Raw genomic sequence first — 21,470 nt, 5'->3', positions numbered from 1 at the left:
ACACTTCACTACATTACAAATATTTCTCCACATGCTAATTCAGCAATGAAACAAATATCCAGAGAAAATTAGTTGTTTTATAAATTTATATCATGATATTTAGTTATGATTCACTTATCTGACTTTCGATAGATATACTGAATAAAACATTACTGTTTTGTGCACAAACAGAAGAGAAACAAAAACAATATTTTTTTTAAAAAAAAGTAGAAATAACTATTTTATAATATATACTCAGGATACAATAAAATATATAAATAAAACGAGCTTAAAATATCTTAAATTAAATTTCAGTGTGTAATATCGACATGTACAGTCATATTCAAATTAATTGCAATCGATATTTAAATTTCGACAGCTCTGCATTTTTATTTTTTATTTTGTTTTACATATTATTTATTTATCTATGTTACTTTTATATTTTTTTCTGAAATTATCAATTTGATCCTCTCAAATAGTAAATTATACTTATTTAAAGCATCTCTATTTTATTTTACCTCCAAGTTATGATAGTGGCCATTGTGGAGTGTAAGTTTATTATATATTTATCCGCATTGAGAAAAACATTCAATTTAATCTACTATTATATATGAACGAGTTCTTGAGACATTATCGCCACGTTCCAAACTTTAATAATAACGGATGTCTTTGAGTAACCGAATAATATCCTTAAAGACAGAATATTGGTTGGCAGGTTTGAGTTTAACGTCACTTTTTATCACTGAAGCTAAGCTGCATGAGAGATAAGGCTACAGCTACACGTTGAATCAGAATTACATGTATTCCCACTGTAAATCGGCTCAGCTCACCTACCCACCCACCCTCACCACAAATAAAGACTTTTTATTGACGTCATAAGCCCTTTATATGTCATATAATTTTCAAGCTGTCCAAATTAAAATATAAAATAAGTTAATATTATTAAAACATTAACTTTTACAGGTAAAAGTTATTGCTCAGTCATAAGTCGACTATGATTTAAAATTAAAAAAAGAAAAAAAAATCCTGCTGTCATGTGACTGTTTAATGGAAGTAATCTCCAAAGTCTGAAGCTGGATCAAAATGTAGTTGCACCTGCTCTACTTTTGCCACAATTCCTTGTATGTATGTCGGATGATTTCGTGTTTCATTTACAGGTTTGTTACGTTGGAACTACTTCAAACTGGGATATTTACGTTTGTCAGCCACTAGCTCTATGTAAATATTCACTAAAATGGTCATCTACTAAACAACTGACCGTTTACTGACACCCTGTCGGTTCTATAGTAAAGATAAAATATGACATAATAACATTATCAAATACTTTGGGATTCACTACATGCAGTATCGCAAATCCACGAATCTTTTCATTGAGCTGGTATGTAGACAGATAAATAGGTAGATATGTAAATCGCGAACATGAAAATCGCAATACACATCTATGTATTAAAGACTTAACGTAGCTTTCTGGAAGAGTACAGAGTCGTACTATTGATGGGTTCAATACCCCATCGTCAGGAAATACTATTTAACTTTAAGTATCAAATTACATGAACAAAATATATTGTTGTCAAAAGACTCTCACATTGTCTTACGCATTCATGATGTGATTATACATGGACATACATGCTATCAAGAAATAACAAATATATCAGAAAAACATCATCATACTTACCACAGGGCCTCAGGACGAGATAAAGAAGTAAATCTGATAAAGATATTATGCCTATTACTCGATCTTCTTCATCCACTACCACTAATCTATGGACCTGCAATTAAAATTTATTTCATTAGGATGTATTTGGTCACTAACACAGTTGCTATGTAGTTATAGGTATACACACCGAGATTTTATATGAGAAACATGAAACAACAGAAGATTTTATCTATATTGTACATGAGAAGATGTGCTACTAAAAGAAGTAATAGATCAATAAATTACTATGAAAAGCCGTCGGCTTGAGAAAAGTGTCTCAAACCAAGGAGCCACAAGTAATATTTAAGGAAGAAAAATGAAAAATGACAGAATTGGATTAAATTAAATCCTTGTGTGAACAGCTGAAGATGTCTCAAAGAAGAGAGAAATAGACCTGCTGTGGAACTTTATGCAAGTGATGTCTGCAGAAAAAAAAAAAAAAAAATAAGAATACCTACAGAATGGGAGGATTTTATGGTAAATTTTAGTAGCGATCTTCATAGAGTAGGGTGATTACTGAAGATTTCAATAACTATAGACGTATAAAACTAATGTCATAAGATTTAAGAAAGAATTCATAAGAGGCAGAGTCGGAGGGAAACATCAATTAGAGATAAACAGTTTGTATTTATGTTGGGATAAGGAACAACACGCGCAAATTTTGCAATCGGATAAATTATGGAAAAATTCCGAGAATAAGAGCTTGATATAGTTTTCAACGGCTAGAAAAACTTATGAAGAGTACAGCGTCAAAAGATCTGGAGATAAGAAGGAGAGTTGTCTTCTAGGAAAGTGTGTGCCTTACTCAAGATATGTATGAAGGAGCTACGACATGGGTCAAGAACAATGTAGGTTTCACGAACTAGGTTCAAGTCAAACTTGGTTTACATCAAGAATCTTCCTTGATTTCATATAATTTCGATCAAGTAATGGACGTTTTGTCTGCAAGCCTCCCTTTAATGCACACTGTTTATAGATTATGATAGTTTATGAAACACGAAGAGAAAAGAGATGGAAAAAAATAGAAGGGTGAAGAAGAGCCTTAAAAGATACAGGATTAAAAACCAGTTCTTAAAAAAAAAAAAAAAAAAAAAAAAACGTATATGTACTTTGAAGAACAAGATGGAACAAAACTAGAGAGAGAAATCATTCCAGATTCCTGTCTTGTATGATATAAATAGCTTCCTTGCTCATTAGCCCTTTGTCTCTCAGTGGTTATACCATGAAAAAGAAAACTAGTGCAAAAAATCGCGGTGGTGGTTGATGTGAGAGGTGGTGGTGAAGATGTTGTTTCCTATAGGTTTAGGAATAATATTCCTATAGTTTATTCTGTATAGTTTATTTTGTAAACTCTCTTGTAAGACTTAACACTGCTAGAATAAAATAAAATGGAAGTTGTTGCGCATTTCAGCCCAGAAAATATGCGAGCTTTAAATTCAACAGAAACAAATGACAATCGAGGTAGGCCTATTAAAGAAAGTGATAAATGTGAGTGTACTTCATCTGAAATTTTGAGTATATTGTATGAAGAGTTGTGTGCCTTAAAAAGTGAAGTGGATTATTTGAAAACCGAAAATGCTGAACTACGATTTAATGTAAAACAAGTAAGTGAACAGGTTAAGTTTGCAGTGCAAGGTGTTACTCAAGAAGTGAAGTCGCAGGCAGCATGTAGTAGCAGTAATGTAAATAAAACTAAAAGAGTGAAAAATAGTGAGGCCAAAACAAAGGATGTGTTGAAAACCAAATACTCAATTCCAGTGAAAAACCGGTATGAGCTACTGGACATCGAAGTGACAACAAATCAAAATCGAAAAGTAAAAAGTGTGCAAGGCAAACAAGAAACGGTACACATACCTATGAAAACAATGCATGAGGAAAAACGTCACCCTAGACAGAAGAATAGCAAACAAAGTGGAAATAAAAAAATATTAATTCTAGGGGACAGTCATGCCAGAAACACAGCGGTTCTGTTAAAAGACGTATTAAGCAACAGTTATGAAGTGTCATGTATCACGAAGCCGGGTGCCACCATGAGTGAAACAATGAGAGACTGTGGTTCACTATGCAAGGATATGAGTATGAAAGACACACTAATAATCATTGGCGGGGGGAACGATGTTGCACGTGGTGAGGGTAACAAAGCTGTGGTAAATCTGTACAAGTGTCTAAATATGTTAAATAACACTAACGTAATTGTAGCAGGTATTCCACATAGACATGACTTAGACGGTAACTCCTGTGTTAATGTACATTTAAAACAAACAAACAGCAAAATTTCCAAAATATGCAAAGGTTATTGTAATGTAAGGTACGTTGATTTGGGCTCTATGGAAAGGGATAATTTTACTACGCACGGACTACATTTGAACAACACTGGAAAACGTTCAATGTGTAATAAATTTGCTGAACTTGTAGAATCATCATCTGTAGTCTCGACAAGCGTCATCCCTTTACCATGGCAAGCATCGTTAGACAATAATGAAAGTCTAGCACCTGTAGTAAGAGACAGTAGCAATAACGTATGCAAGACCCTTGATACATACTCCAATATTAACGTAGAGTGTGGTAGTGTAGGAGTAGATCATATTGATAGGATTAGCTTAATACAAAGGGCAAGTAGTTCAATCTATAAAGCAGAAGAATGTAATAACATAACTGAAAATGCTCAAAAGATAGAACGACGGAAGAGAATGCGTAAGATGTTATCCGATGATTTTTTATGGTAGGAAATACTGACTCTTTACACCTTCTTTTTCATAATGTGCAAGGTTTAGGAAACAAAATTGATCTTCTGGAGGTATTGTTGGAAAGCGACTTCTCAAATGTACAGCTTCTTTGTATATGTGAGCACTGGTTAGATGCAAATATCGTTAATATGGTTAGTTTAAACGGTTTTAATATTATTACTCACTACTCTCGTACAATAAAAAGTCGAGGTGGTGTCGCAATTTTTGCTCGCTCTTATATACATGCAACTGAGATTGACGTTCGGAATTTTTGCGTCGAAATGCATTGTGAGGTAGTCGCATCAAAACTTCAAGAGTTAAATATTTGTATTGTGTGTATCTATAGGACCCCTTCTGGTGATTTAGGAATTTTCTTTAAAAATTTTGAGAAACTTCTAGCGAACTTACGTAGAAAATTTAGTAGTGTAGTTATCTGTGGGGATATAAACATAGATTGGTTAAAGAATTCAACTGATAAATCTAAGTTTCAAGATATGTTAAATTTATATGAACTACAAACTATTATTAACGTACCTACTCGTCAAGGAAAGACAGCTATCGACCAAATTATTATTCCAAAAAATAATCTTAAATGTTTGTTTGAAGTTACTGAACTTGGATTTTCTGATCATGAAGCCATTTATTGTAAAATACCTACCGAGAGAATAGTGAAGGGAAGTCCGAAACCGATAACGAGAACAACCAGATTATTTTCAACGGAAAATATAAATTATTTTTGTTTTCTATTATCTCGTGAATCTTGGAATCCCTTGTGCGACTTACCTAGTGCTAATGACAAATTCAATTATTTTGTTGATGTTTTCTTACATAATTTTAACATAGCATTTCCATTACAGTTACGGAAAGATCTTAATAACATGAAAAAGTGGGTCACGCAAGGAATAAAAGTTTCAAAGCAAAAGCTTATATATTATCATAAACTTAAGAAAACCTGTGTTAATTTACCAGCTAAAGTTATTTCCCATATAAAAACATACAAAAGAATATATCAGAATGTTATTCGAACAGCCAAAAGAATCCACAATGACACTATAATACACGGATATAAAAACAAAATGAAAGGTGCGTGGAACGTAATAAACAATTCATCAAAGACAGTTCCAATGCGTGAAATATCACAAGTTAATTATGGAAATAATTCTTTTGCTGATCCTGTTGCCATTACTGAAGTCTTTAATCAGTATTTTCTTAATACGAATTTACCACCTGGAAAGTTGGATCTCGCTGTAGAGTCAAATATTCCATGCAACAAACATAGTATGTATGTAACTCCGGTAACTGAAGAAGAATTGTTGGACTGTATCAAAAGGCTTTCTAGTACCCGTTCTGCAGGTATAGATGAAGTCCCATCCCTAATTATAAAAAAGAGTGCGCATTTAATAGTGAAACAACTATGCTTTCTTGTAAATGTATCATTTGAATCAGGCGTTTTCCCCGACAGATTGAAGACTGCAAAACTTATACCTTTGCACAAAAAAGGAAATACTTATGATGTTCAAAACTATAGGCCTGTTTCTATTTTGTCTGTTTTCTCGAAGATTTTTGAATCACTAATGTTATCGCGCTTGAGAAATTTTATATCCTGCCATAACCTAATCTCGTCTTCTCAACATGGTTTCCAAAAAAACAAATCAATTGATACAGCGTTGTTTAACTTTATTAAAGAGGTTTCTACAGTACTTGATAAGGGAAAATATGCAGTAGGTTTATTTGTTGACTTCTCCAAGGCATTCGACAGTGTTCAACATTCTCTTCTACTGGCAAAACTCCAGAAATATGGTATTAGGGGTGTAGTACATGAATGGTTTCGCTCGTACCTGACAAACAGAAAACAAGTAGTAAAAATACAAAAAATAATTAACAATAAACAAGTCACATTTTCATCCACAACTGCTACTATCTCTGCTGGTGTTCCTCAAGGCTCAATTCTTGGGCCAATTCTTTTTTTATTTTACATAAATGATCTTGTTCAATATATGTATCCCCAACATATTGTACTATATGCTGACGATGTAAATGTCATAGTAACAGCGGACAATACAGTTGAACTAGAAAGTAAATTAAAACAAACTGTGGAGCGTTTGATAAAATGGACATCTCAGAATCAACTGCTGATAAATGCAAAGAAAACAAAAGCACTAAATTTTCATTACTCATGTACACCTCGAACAGTACCACCCATTGTGATAAATTCAACTGATGTAGACTATTCAAAATCCACTAAATTTTTAGGTGTAACAATAAGCAATAGGCTTACATGGGATGCACATATTACTGAGCTAAACAGCAAATTAAGTCGTATCTGTTTTGTCATTTATAGACTACGTGGTTCAGTGTCAAAAGAAACTTTGCTGTTATTGTACTATGGTAAGTTTCAATCATTGTTAAATTACGGAATAATTTTCTGGGGAGCCTCCTATTCCAGTGTTACTACTTTTCGTCTACAGAAAAAGGCAATAAGATCTATTTTTAATCTATCACCAAGGTCCTCATGCAAAATGGTCTTTCAGTCAAATAAAATTTTAACTGTGCCTTGTCTGTACATATACAAAAGTATCATATATGTAAAGAGAAATGAAAGTAGTTTTCTTCATGTTGACGATGTACATTCATACAACACACGACAAAAGAATAACATATTCACAGCATACCAAAACTATGCGTGCACCAAAAGAAGTGTTCTTCCTATGTCCGCTAAGTTGTTTAATAAGCTCCCATGTTATTTGAAGAATATCAAAAACATACGAAATTTCAAAAATGAACTATTTAATTTTTTGTGTAACAAAATGTATTATCATATTAATGAATACTTGGGTGATAGTTTGTAAAATAATGTAAATCAATTATATTGAAATGTCTTATTATTATTTGACAAGTCCTATGTATTGGTCTCTGACCAATAATGTACGACATGGATGAATAAACAATGAAATGAAAATGAAATGAAATTTTTGAATCTCTCCTCCGTGTTTCCAGTTGGTTACACTGTGAAACTACGTTACAACACTGATTACTGTTGCCATCTTCTGTGCAGAAATGCAACTAACTCTTACCTAAACCAGTAACAGGAATCACGTCACATCAAAAATAATAGTAAAAAGTCATAAATAATATTTTCTGCATGGAAATATTCTTTAAGCATTATCTCAATTAGATATACGCTAAAAATTCTTTTTTCAGAATTATATTTTTGTATGCTTGTCGAAAGGTTAAGAGTAACTTCAAATAATCACATTTTTCACGAACTTTAAATTATATTTCGCGTCAGAGCAGGGATTATTAACTTTTCAATTACGTCTCTAGGAGCTCTAAATAATTTGGCAAATAGCTATTGTACGAACCAAAGGAAGACGGAGTCAAATGTTATGCACCAGAACATAAATTTACTATAGTCGTGAAAAGTTAAGAACACTTGCTCCTCCTCGTTTTGATGTTTAGTTCCAACATGTACGTACACATGCATTTTGATGAGCCTATGTTTTAAAAGTGTTTTTCGTACCCAGAAGAAGGAAACAATGATAACAAAATTATATATTTAGTCCTCCTTCTTACTAGTAGAACATTTATTCAAAATAAATAACCTACAACAGGGCGCAAAATTTCCGGTCGCCAGGTCGCTATTGGCGACTGAAAATTTAGAGCTGGCGACCAGTGTTAAGTATGAATGGTTTCTGCCTTAACTCACAGGGTGCATAGTTTGTTTCGCACGAAAATAACTGTCACTGAGCGAAAGAAAACACGGAATGTGAAGTCTTTACAACGGACATGGAAAGTGAAGTTTTCACAACGTTATAATTCGCCCCTCTTTTCCCACACTCAATCAAAAACTTCATTGTGACGGAGGGGCGAATTACATTTTGTGCAGTTTTACCTGCGAGTACTCCTTCATGTGAGAGAGGCTTCAATAATCTCAACATAGTTAAAACTGCCTACAGGAATTCACTGAAAACTGGCACACTGGATGATTTGCTGACAATTTCCATCAATGGTCCTTTACTTAAGGACTTTGATCACTAAACTACAATCGACAAGTGGTACTTCAGTGAAGAGAGAAAGGTAAGATATTTGTTAAGATATATATGAATTGTCCAATTCAAAATTGATCATTTTGAATCTAATTGTCTGGTTTTGAAATGTTATACCTTGATGTAATCTCTTTCTTCGTCAAACCAAAGGCCGCGCGGGGGGGGGGGGGAGCTCATAATTTCTACGTGAGAGATACTGACAACCATAATTTTTGGATTGGCGAGTGCGTCTGACTGAAATTTTGCGCCCTGACCTACAACATTACATTCGTGGTATAAAAATGGGATAGATTACCTCTGCTCTTACTATTCGTTCCATCACCGTATACAATGTTTCGTCTAACTTGCACTTTTGAACTCCTTCGAACCATTCATTCCTATGTTCATTAGCTTTTTTCAAGGAAACGTCCAAATTATTGTATGTCTTTTCAGCAGCTAAGTTCTGTAATAAAAACAAAATGGACTTGAGTAGCTCAAAAGACAGTACAATAGAGGAGCGCACAGATGTAGTTTAAATATATTACATTTAATGACATAGTGTTTACAATTTTAATCATTCATTCAACTAAATGCCAAATAACGCTTAGTAAAACCACTAGAAATTAACTATGAATACCATAAGTTGAAGTGACACTGAACATACATAACACACTATATAACGTCGAATGTATACACAATGATATTATGTACGCTATATACATTCAATATTAAATAATATTAACTTACACTGAAAGGTTCCGACCATGAAATACATTCAAATTTATCTGCCTATGATACTAGATTGTCCTTGGCTCAAACAACACATAAACACACAATCATTGAGCCCGTAGCTATAAGTTTTCGAGAAATTTGGGTGGGCAGTAGTCCCACAATCAACGCATATTGCGAGGACCCTGAAGTTTCAATGTCAAACTGGTGCCACTCAGGAAGAACAACTTTCTCCCTTCAAAATGAAATGAAATCTTGAAGTTTTACGTCCCATGGTTATGCCAGTGAGGCTAACGGAGACGGTGATGATGAGAAATGAATGGAATGGTGGAATGAAGAAAGTGGGAGGAAACGGGAGAACCCCAAGAAAACGCATGCACACGGTGTTTGTCAACCACAAAGTTCACTTGGCGTCTCTCCCTTCAGTTATATTCACTGGGAGAAGCCTTGTAAAATGTTATGTTTAGTGCACATATCAACTATCATTATAAAAGTAAAATGGTACATGCACCCCATTGTTCATCGTGAAGAAAAATGAAATGAAATGAAATGAAATCTTTGAGTTTTACGTCCCACGTTTATGCTGGTTAGGCTAAAGGAGACGGTGATGATGAGTAATGAATCAAATGGTGGAATGAAGAAAGTGGGAGGAAACGGGAGAACCCCGAGGAAGCCCATGCACACGGTGTTTGTCCACCACAAAGTTCACTTGGCAGGGGCTGGGATCGAACCCGTGACCCCAAGCACCAGAGGTGAACGCTCTCCCACTAAGCCACCGCGGCCCCTCATCGTGAAGAAGCACGTCATGCAATAGATATTCTTGCAATACAATTAGTGTAAAGTTAGTTACAGGTGGCCTGTTGAAGTCGAGTTTGAACACAAAATCATGTGCAGTTTTTAAAGTCAATGTATCTATGACCATGCTGCTAAAGACACGATATAATGTGATGACTTCAGCTGGTTGACTGCAATCGACAGTACCTTAGTTATGTTGTTACGAAAGCGACTATCAATCAATGTGTGCATTGATGTTGCATCTTGAGCATCATTTTTTATCCAAATTTCGTCACATTCAAATTTCTCAATTAGTTGGTGGGATTGGAGTTTAGTATTCCTTTCAGCACCAAAGTACTATTGAGATTCAGGCATTTGTCTCACCGTTGTACAAATTTGTCCAAACCCTTTGCAAAAGAATCAGGGCTCTGGCTATTCAGCACTGTCCTCACATTCTGCTTCACTATTTCATCACCAGTTAACAAGAGACCAAGTCGCTTATGACAAACCTGCAACTCTTATTAAGGAAAACGCAATTCGACATAAGCGACCTGGTCTTTTCTTAACTATAACGCCCACCTCGACTCAGCACGCAAACAAGACAAAAAAAAAAAAAATTAAGGTAGAAACGGCTGTCTCACTCTCCATACTGCCTCAATTTAGCACCAAGATATTTCCATCTTCTTCCGGTGTTAAATTCTGCATTGCAAGGTGAACGTTTCGAAAGAGATGAAAAAGTGAAGCGAAATAGAGGAGAGTGCTAAATAGACAAAGTCCTGATTTTTTGCAAAGGGTTTGAACAAATTTGTGCAACGGTGAGACAAATGCCCGAATCTCAATAGGAATTATGTGGAGAAGTATGAAAGGACCCACCTACACATGTATGTATAGTTTACAAACGTATCTTATAAAAAATAAATATTTTACAGCTTAGGGAAACTTATATATTGTACGACCCACGTAATATAAAACGTGGACCTACAGTGTAATGCGGGATCCGAACGTGACATGAGTTATCGGCGGGAATCGAACCCATGTCTCCCGCGCCAAAAAAAACGAGTACACTAACCATATAACCACGAAGAAGCTGGACACATTTCTCGAATATATATGTCTAAGAAGTACATCTTTCTGGTGTTTGTGTAGTTGGGGCCAAGGACTATCCAGTGGTGTAGGCAGTTTAGCTCGAACTTCTTTTCTTGGTCGGATCATTTTCCTATTATTTGCAATAATGCTAAGTAGACATACAGACATCTAGTAATATATGTCAGTTGAACAGACATCTAAAAACTTAGAATTTCAATCAATAATAGATACCCAACGAGCACACAAAAATCTTAAATGTATCAGGTAAATCACATTTAGTAGAGAAAAATAAAAATTCACTCACTTTTCTTGATAAAGCTAAGTTACCAACTTTAAACTTTAATTCTAACACACACACACACACACACACACACACACACACGCACACACACACACAAATTCTTTCGATAATAAAATTGATCTGATAAAGAAAAAAGAATCTTAACATTAAACGATATTTGGGTGTGGAGAAGAAATTTTTAGAAAGTTTTAAATTTATGACCAGTTTCACAGTTCCAGTAACCTACAAAACCTACTTAAACTTCTGAAAATCAAATTTAGAAGTCTAATTTCTCCAAGTTTGTGGTAACCATATTATAATATTTTTTTTTGGTTTATTGATAATACCCGAGTAAGCATTTAATAGTGCTTATTCATTAACTTGCTATTCATTTAAGGTTGGTTTAAAGAGACAAGTTTTGCCGATAGATGGCACTACAGTCTTCGTATATCTCCCATGTATTTTTTAACTTCCACGAACATTCACGATTTCTCTTACAAATTTTAACCTACAAACATCAAATTTTTAGAAAAGAAACTTCATAATCTATCGAAGGCAATAATCCGTGCGATTTTTCATTTAGAATTTTCTTCATTGTTCAAATGGCTTGATTGTTGAAATGGATATCCAAACCTTTAACAATGAAACTGTTTCAACAATGAAGAAAATTCTAAATAAAAAATCGGCACGGATTGTTCCCTTTAATAGGTTATGAAGTTCTTCTCTAAAAAGTTGAAGTCTCTAGGTTGAAATATATAAAAGAAATTGTAAATTTTCGTGAAAGGTAAAAAAATACATGGGAGTAATAAGAAGACTGTAGTGACATCTATCGGCAAAAGTAGTCCCTTTACACTAACCTTAACATGTTTACAGTATAGATATAGAAGTTGTTTTTTTTCATACCTGCGTTGTTTCTCATTTTCAATTATGACCCAATATTTTTCTTCCTTGCACTATGTTTACAATAATTCTTTTGTTATAATATCATAATAACATATAGACTACTGACATTAATGAATCACGTAAACTACTTTTGACCATGATTGAATATGGCATTGGTTGTCATAAATTGTGTAACGCCTTTGAATAAGCAAACAAACAATTGTTGATTGCATTTTTGATCGATTGCCTGAGGAGAAATATTGTTCTACATAAAAGAAATCAACTTTACAATTAAGGTATTTATATATGTCAGTACCAGGGCCAGATTTAGAGGAGGTGCAAAGGTGCACGTGCCCCCCCCCTCCCATTAATTGTAAATATACACTATCTAAAATTAGATGCTAGCAGTGAAAATAGCAAAACTTTCCAAAACTTTCTGCTATTATGTTTCCTTTTTGGGGCTTAATAGAAAGAAGAGCTTTGCAAAAGCAATAGTTTAAGTCGATTTTTAAAAGGTTGAAGGAAAAGGATTCACCAAGCGAAACAATATAACATTTGTCAAGTACTGAAGAAAACGGAAACCAGGAGGAGTGAAGTTCCTGCATAACACTTGCGTCCCTTTAAAATACTTTTCTCCGTTCTATACATCAATGTTGTCAGGGGTAAAGGATATTGTCACATATCACTTTAAAGAGTTCTCATGTGATTGGTTATTTTGGTAGTTACTGGTGCATTGGTGCACCCCACTCAGACAATCCTGGATCCGGCCCTGGTCAGTATATATAACGCCTCGACTCACGTGCAGATCCAAATTTGTCTCTTTTTTTTTTTTTATTCAATCGTCTTGTACACTCATGCCCAAAATTATTGTCGCATGTCTATAAATATGTTGTTGTTGGAAGATAATTTGATAACGAATTCTCCCGGTATTTCTTATAATGTTAGTATGTGTATAATCGGCAAAGACATGTATGTGGCAAATTTCATGTCAAAAGAGCAGTAAATAAGAACAATAAAACAAAAATAAAACTTTCTTGTCCATTTAGCAACATTTTGTTTTACTCATTCTAATTTTCGTATTTATAATTCTTTTCCTATGAAATTTACCACAAATATACATTTCTCGATTATACACATAGTATCAGTATTAAAAGTACCCTACAAAATCATTATCAAATTATATTCTTACAAGAAGACAGATATACGACAATCATTTTGGACATGAGTATACATTTCTAATGTTACGTTTTGCTCTTGTTCTTTTATGAATGAGCGTCCCAGGATGGCGTACTTTGCTTTTAATCTTAAGGTGAATTATCCGTTTATATCATCATCAGAAAATTCTTTCTTTTTCTTCTTGTGAAAAAAGAGATATAGTTTGCAGTTAGTTTTGAAAAGTTAGAACTGTCAATTTTTAGTGAAAGAAAAGTACTGAAATTTTACCCATACTGTATAATTAGTTGCAATTTCAATTATAGAAAGATATTGGTTAAGACATTCATGTTTCTTTAGCCATTTCTGTTCATATTATAATTTTGGTTTTGTGAAGGTTGGAATGCATATAACTATAAATCATTAAGTGTACAAATCTCGTCTGCCCGCTTCGCGCGGTGCTAATTGTGTTCATTGTTGCCAAGTAATCGAAATAATTTATGGAATATAAGTCATGACATCATAATATTTACTCTTGATATCATACAGTTATGTTATGAGTCATGTATTTAAGATTCTGCTGTTTTCTGTGTATATGCATATATTTTGCAACGTCATATTGTAATAGGCCTGACTCCTGTATTTGTTTCAATGAATTATTCTTGAGGAGTGTGAAGTTGGGAAAGAATGTACTGTAATAAATTGATATGTCTTTATAATATAGAAACTTATTATGAAATAATGAATTCGTCGAAAATACAATATGTGTAGATGATGATTAATGAACTCATTTATATTATGTCCATGACCCGATTCACAACATTCAAGAGTTGACCTAATAATTTAAGGAACTGATAGACTTTAGAGCAGACGTCCAAAATAAGTTGTAGAGCAGACATTGTTTTCTCTCATTCGATCAAAGAAATAAAGATAATGGTACTGGCTACTCTCAACTGCATCTAAGCTTCATTTCTAGCATGCAGCTTGTTGCTGTCCATTTATCGTTAAGGTCTCATCACATCGACAAGAATCGGAATTACTAAGAAAAGTCTTTAAAAAGAAACTCTTAATATAATATCTACGCGCAACACGGTGAAAAAAAGTTTGGTTTATCATAACAATTGTTACTTCCGACAGCGATATGAATCTTGAATCTTGCAGATATGCCAAGATGCAATACAACTTTTTTTTTTTTTTTTTTTTTTGTAATTCATAGAGAAGGATACCCCGAGAAGACTTACTTACTAAAATCACGTCGCCAGGAAAAATTCAATTCTTTCAATATAGCTCTTGCTTACAAATATAAGTATATGGAGAGGTTTCTACATTCATGCGTGCTTAGTTTCGCACACCAGTTTTAGTCGTCCAATTACTATATCAATATTTTGTCTATAGATGCCATTTTAAGACTCCCGTTCTAGTTCAAGGAACTTCAGTTTCATATATTTTATTTGCGAGTTTCTTATAAGTACAGAGGAGGAATTCTGCAAATCTATCAAATTTATGAATTACCTAAACGGGAAGAATATTGAATAACTTTTGTTTATCAAGTATTTATTTATTTATTTATTTATTCACGTCAAGAATTATCCCTTTCACGGGAATTTGCATGTTAATTCACAACGTTGCCCTACTCTTGGTCAACTGAAAAGTAACTTATTTTTTAAAATGTGTAGCTACTTAATGTCATTGTCAAAAGTATGAGCACATTATTAACTTTTCAGAATTTTTCAAACAAAAGACACTGTGTCCACACAAAAACATGTTTATTGGACTCATTTTTGAAAATAAACGAAGTTGATCATATGAGGATACGAATATTCATGACATCGTATCATGAAATTTATTGAGGAATGCTGCTTGGCAATAGAAACGTAACTAATGAACAGACAGCCGACGTCATGCTCTTTCAACGATACCTAATGGTGTGTGTATTAACCCTTGTCAGTAGTTGTCTTATTACTTCAACGAACAGTTGTGTATGAGCTATTCGATCTTACCTTAATATAGGCAAAATTGAATGCAAATCTGTGACATGCGATCTTACTCTTTTCATTCGCGTGAACCAGTTGAATAGTGTGAACAACATGTAAATACTACAAAATGTGGAAGAAAAATGTTAACAACAGTCAAAGCACATGTCCAAGTAATTATTTTGAGAGAAGAGGGCCATTCTCTGAAGAAGAAAGAAAAAAAAAAAACGCTCAGCGATCTGGCGAAGCAGTGCGTAGGATTCTTGGAAAATAGTCACATGGAGGTGTAAATATGACACAGAAACGCACTAATCGTCCAGAAATAATAACTTCTCTTGAGGACAAGTTCACTGGTGTATCAAGCAAATAGAATAGACGTTAACCGCTCCGGAAGAACCAATAGAACTATAGAAGAGCGATTTCCAATTGGTATCAAATAGCACGGTGACCCACCGCCTTCAGATCTTGAGGGTAGGATTGAAGTAAAGAAACTATTCCTTCAAGCACGAAACATTACAAAACGATACTTCTGGCAAAAAATAAAATAAAAATAAAAAGTAAAAAGCAAAAGTTAAAAAATAAAACAGACTGTAACTATTAACAATGGAAGAGAGCACTCTGGACCGACGATTATAAATTCCAACTTTTCGCCTTCCAATACTAGAAGTTTGTGTGCCATCCTCCCGAAGAGCGATTTCATCTCAACTGTACCTACAGCGAAGTATAGAGAAGATAGCGTCACTGTTTGGGAATGCTTTACAGACTATCTAGTTGACAATTTAATTCGAATTAATGAAATAATGGACAAAAGTGTATTCACAACGTTTAAGTGAAGCATGGAATTCTATCAGGAATGCGATCCATCAGGATTTAGGGCAGTAACTTTGTACTATAACAGGATTACCATCCCAAACATTCTTCCAAGTGAAATAGTCGCCATAGTCACCAGATTTGTTACTCATCGACCTCTTGGAAGATGAACTTGACAGGACACTCCATAAACAGATGCCAACGAATACTGAAGGTCTTTGGAAGGTTCTTCAGAGCCGCATAGCTTCGCGAAAGTTGAATAAATTAATTAAACAAATGGCTGGAATTTGTGAAGCTTTTATCAAGCCTAAGGGTTGGCATTTCATTGAACGCAAACATACTGAATAAATTTGTATCTGTGAAAACAAGGCCACATGTTTTACTTTCTTTATATGAGGAATGATGTTTATTTTACAGAACAAATCTAACACAATGGGTTTTATACTTTTTTTTTTTTTTTTTTTTTTTTTTAATTCTGAGAAATCAGAAGTGTGCTCAGACCGTTGACAATGACTGTACACTGAGAATTGACAGAGGTTCCAGTTTACTTCCAGTTATATTAAATCTTTTTCTAATCAACTGAAAATATTCTGTAAATCTAGTAGGAAGAAGAAACACTCAAAAACATCACAGTTACGGTGCTAGTCGTAATAAGTTGACTAGGTGTTTACTATATAATCTAAATAATGGTATGTTTTGAAAATTCCTCAACCAGTTAAAGAAATGTGCTGTCATTAAAGTTTAACGTACAGTTAACGATTAACGTTTAATATCATATTTAAGAGTATAACAGTATCTTCACAAAGTGCCTGCTAGAAATAAATAACATTTAAACAAATTAGCTCAAAATTAAATCTTCATAGAAGATTTTCTTCATAAGTTTTCCACAGAAATAGTGCAAGATACAATTCTAAAAAAGAAAAAAATGATGTGAGCTGCCCAGATCTACTGAGCAAAGTGTCAGAGAACACCGAAACATAATTTTACTAATACATCAAATATCAGACGTGGTAAATAAACGAGTATGTATACTAATTATTATAAACACGCATCATTCATATCCTTCAATAATTGTTTTTCTTCATATTGACGTTGTGATAGAGGTAAATTGCTGTGCCATAACAAAATACTTTTTATATCGAAGTTGTTTGCTATGGCGCAACAACAGATGATAGACTTCATCCGTGGCATTTATTTTCACACAAACTAAAAATTTGTTTCTAACCGTAGTAATAATTGAACTCATTCATCATTGTTGCTATGCGTACTCCTGTATTTATATATTCAAACCTGACATCTTTTGCAGCAATTGGTTACCAAATTTTCCAGTTCACACTTAAGAAACTAGCGAACAAAATGGTACTGACTTAGAAAAAAAAAGTTATTATAGCAAATTATAAGAATATGAGTACACTTACAATAACGTCGAATTTTGCATATATATCCACTAGCCTCCCTTGACTATCAATAATTGGTAGCGCTGACACTCTCCTTTCTACAAATTTCTTCAGTGCTAGGATAATTGGCGTATCTTCTTCGGCTGTTTCGATATTATCATAGGTACCTATCTTCAGTTCTCGCAATGGCTTGTTCATATAACTAGGTTTAGGAAGATCGTTGATCTGAAGAAGGAAGAAACAAATCTATAAACACATTACCAGTACTACTGGACACACATTAGATATTCATTATTGTTAATTACGTAACATAATAATACACACTGAGAGAACCCAAGTAATTTCATCACTTCTGGTGCCAATAAAGATGCAAGGTTTTCCAAAAGCTATATTAACAATTCTAAATACATGGCTGCTACAAAAATATGAGAAAATAGAAGAAATTATATCCAGGAGGAAGAGAGATGCACGTGTAATTGTAACGGGAGATTTCAATGCAGTTGTGGGAGAAAAACAAAATAGTGTTGTCGTTGGTAAATATGGTTTAGGCGAAAGAAATGAAAGGGAAGAGAAACTGGTCAACTTCTGTAGACAGAACTCACTAATAATTGGGAACACTTGGATTAATCAGCACAAGAGAGGAAGTTATATATGGAAATCCTCAATAGACGGCTAAAGATATCAAATAGACTATGATATGATTCAAGACAGGTATTGGAATAGCTTGAAGAACGTGAACACCCTTCTCGGAGCTGACATTTTTTTCTGATCATAATCTTGTGTTAGCCAAAGTAGATATTCGACAGAAAAACAAGAGTGTATGAAATCTTTTCGTTGAAAAATTCGAAGAAAAATACTCAGATGAGGAAAGGATACGTGCAGGTAATAATTGATGGTTGGAACATATTTAAACTTTGCATACAGCAGGCTGTAGAAGAAATAGGTTACCGTGAACACGAAACGGCTAAGAAACCGAGGGTTACAGAATAGATGTTGCAGAAAATGAGGGAAAGGAAGACGCAAAAAGAGATTGATACAGAAGAGGACCGAAAGGTGTACAGGAAGTTAAATAACGAGTTACGAAAGGAAAAAGGCAGAGCACGGAAAGACTTTAACAAAAGAAAATGTAAGGAGGACATAGAAGAATTAGAAAGAGTTGAGAAATATGAAGAAATGCACAAGGAAGTTTCCAGATGAGCTTTTTGTCTTCACGTACGACTTTTCTGTTTTGATACCGTCCGTCAACTGTAGCCTCCTTCGCCCCCACCATCTCTTTCCTGCCACTACACCCTCTAGCATGTCCCTTATGATATAGCTCCATCTCAGCCAATGCCCCAACCAGTCTATTTCTTGTTTCAGTTACACCTAAAATTGTATTTTTCTTTTCCACTATTTTTAACTCCCTATCGTTTGTTTTCCGTTCTGCCCAACTATTCTCTCCATTATTCTTCATGTCTACATTTCGAAGGCTTGTAGGCACTTTGAAAACATCGCTTTTATGTAACGTCCATGTTGTTGATATAATACACCATACGAAGTATTTTGTGGGTCCTTTTCTTAATTTTTTATTCAAGAATCCACAAAATTCTTCCTCCCAAATGCTTTTTTTGCCCTTCCTATTCTTGCTTTTATTTCACATTCGTACTTCATGTGAGCACTAATACTACCCAAGTATCGAAAACTAGTAACATGTTCTATTTTCTCCCCTCCTACTTCTATATTTGTATTAATATATATACAAGAGAATGAGAAGTTAACTTTGGACCGACTGAACAAATACAGATCTAAACATATTATATTTAAAAGTATTACTTACATAAAGAAACAGGAACCTCAAAATTCTTTTATGAGTAAGAATGTATAGGACGTTTCCTGTTTCTGGGTCTATCACAGGCAATCTATGGATTTTGTTATGTATGAGAGTCTTTATGGCATCATACAATGAGGCGTCAGGCCCTATACTGACTAATGGCATGACCTGTTCTTTCAGTACATCTGAAAATAGTAAGAAACCCATATTAAGCATGAAGTAAGCACTACATTTTCTCTGACTTCTTAATTTACAATAGTTTACAAATTCAAACATAAACATGGCTGAGTTTTCATAAAGAGGACATTTTTTTAAAATTTAAGCGGGATTAATTATACATATTACATAATTATACATAAAGTATCTAGAAACTTAGTTTCACTACCTTTACTAATATTATTCTGTTTCCTATTTAAGTTTTAAATTACGTAATTGGAAAAAATGTTAGTTTAAAAAATATACAAGTAAAATTTAACGATCACTTCTATACAGTCTTACAAAAGTAGATGATATTTATGTTTTCCATAGGCTTAAATGTCTTTCTACATTCACCATCACTGTCTTGAATTCTAGCAAGGAACTTGAAGACAAGACAGAACATTTAAAAAATAATTACAAAATGATCCAGATAGTATCTGCAAAATGCTATTAAATAAACTTACAACTATTGGAGGGGGATCTGCTGTTATTTTTATGGCTTAATATGCTTCAATTTCATTATGAGTGTTTTATTTATTTTTTTTTTTCAAAGGATTAAACCCTTTCTAGGTTCTTTCTTATAGATCAAAATTCTAGGTGTGTAGTTTATAATGGCATAATTGTAGGACACTTATATTTCGTTCGTTTGTTTCGTCCTTTTCCGAGGAATAAGATTTAAAGTCGCAGCTTAATCAAGCCAAGATCTACTATGCCACTAAAAATTGCCAAAAATTATTATTTGTAGCACAAAATGTCTCATCCAATATGGACGAATGGCTGGTTAAATGTACACTTGCTTTTAACTATTTATTTTGTATTAACGGGAGATAAGCGGCATCAAACATATAGAAACTACGTGAAATAAATTTAAGGTTGTAGCAAACTATTTTTTCTAACGTAAATATTGTATTAAAAAGGAAAACTAATTTTAAAAAAAGGAGAGCAAAATTCCCATATACTTATCACAATGGACGCCATCTTGATCTTCCGACACTCGTATTTCTGTTTTACACCTACACTTTGAAAAATAATATTTGTTCTCTTACTAGTTTGAGTTTCTTCTTCCTTTACCCTCTCCCCCACCTCCACACACACACACACACATTGCTGGATGCAGACTTAGTCCATATTTGCACCAACAGAGAAACAAAAAAATTAGATAACTTGAAATTCGTACAGATGGTTACGTTGTTATTGGAAATAAGATAAAACGTTTGAGAAATAATTTTAGTTGATGATGAATGGCAATTGTATATTGAAATGATAAATCTCTTGATAATGAGTGAATAAAAAATTATTCAGACAATAGGCGAAATTATTCTTAATGGTAGCAGTTTGTTGGTGGTAGTTTGCATACTGCTAAAGCAATGTTTACTGCTACTGCCCAAGCAATCCCAGGTTGGGAACCACTGACCTAGACGAAAGCTGGAAAGGTCAGTAAAATAAGCTGCTGGTCGATCGATTGTTCAGCATAAGCAGAAATCACTACCGTGAAGTAACGATAAAGGATTTTTTTTTTTTTTTTTTTTTTTTGATTCTGTTGTACACAATCTTATCTGTCCATTCAACTACTTTAATATTGTTTGTTCCTTCACCAAAATAGTCAAAAATCGATGAATCTTGGCACGGTCTTTTAAAATTATTCAGACTGCGGTATGGGGGGACTACTAACTACAATTGAAAGTAAAGCTATTCGACAGGATCCTATTAAAATGAAGCCTTTCACCTAGTTGTCTCATATGGTCTTTTACTATTTTATACAGGGTGTAACAAAAAGGTACGGCAAAATTTCGAGGGTGGATTCGTTATGGGTAGACAAGCAAAAAAGTTCATATGACCATATGTCGGGAAATGCATAGTTACAAAGTTGCGGCAATTGAGCCGCCTGACGGTGTAAAATAGTCACATTCTGATCGCTCCTCAATGTAACTCAATTTAAACCTCGATAACCCA

At 33.9% G+C, this 21,470-nt stretch overlaps 1 protein-coding gene across 2 annotated transcripts in view; it reads right to left on the bottom strand.

Moving 5' to 3' along the window:
* The window catches only part of SNF4Agamma (SNF4/AMP-activated protein kinase gamma subunit), a 924,355-nt gene that overhangs the window by 12,072 nt on the left and 890,813 nt on the right, over positions 1–21,470 (bottom strand). For both annotated transcript variants that reach the window (XM_081736798.1, XM_081736797.1), the window contains 4 exons: positions 19,326–19,504; positions 17,531–17,734; positions 8,743–8,889; positions 1,655–1,748 (listed from right to left, as the gene is read on the bottom strand). In XM_081736798.1, coding sequence (XP_081592924.1) covers positions 1,655–1,748; positions 8,743–8,889; positions 17,531–17,734; positions 19,326–19,504 — 624 coding nt within the window. The remainder of the gene's footprint in view (positions 1–1,654; positions 1,749–8,742; positions 8,890–17,530; positions 17,735–19,325; positions 19,505–21,470) is intronic.

Source organism: Thermobia domestica, chromosome 13 (assembly GCF_964235325.1).
Source record: "Thermobia domestica chromosome 13, izTheDome1.hap1.1, whole genome shotgun sequence".
Lineage (NCBI taxonomy): Eukaryota > Metazoa > Arthropoda > Insecta > Zygentoma > Lepismatidae > Thermobia > Thermobia domestica.
Note: the sequence above shows the minus strand (reverse complement) of the source record. Positions and strands in the feature narration are given on the sequence as shown.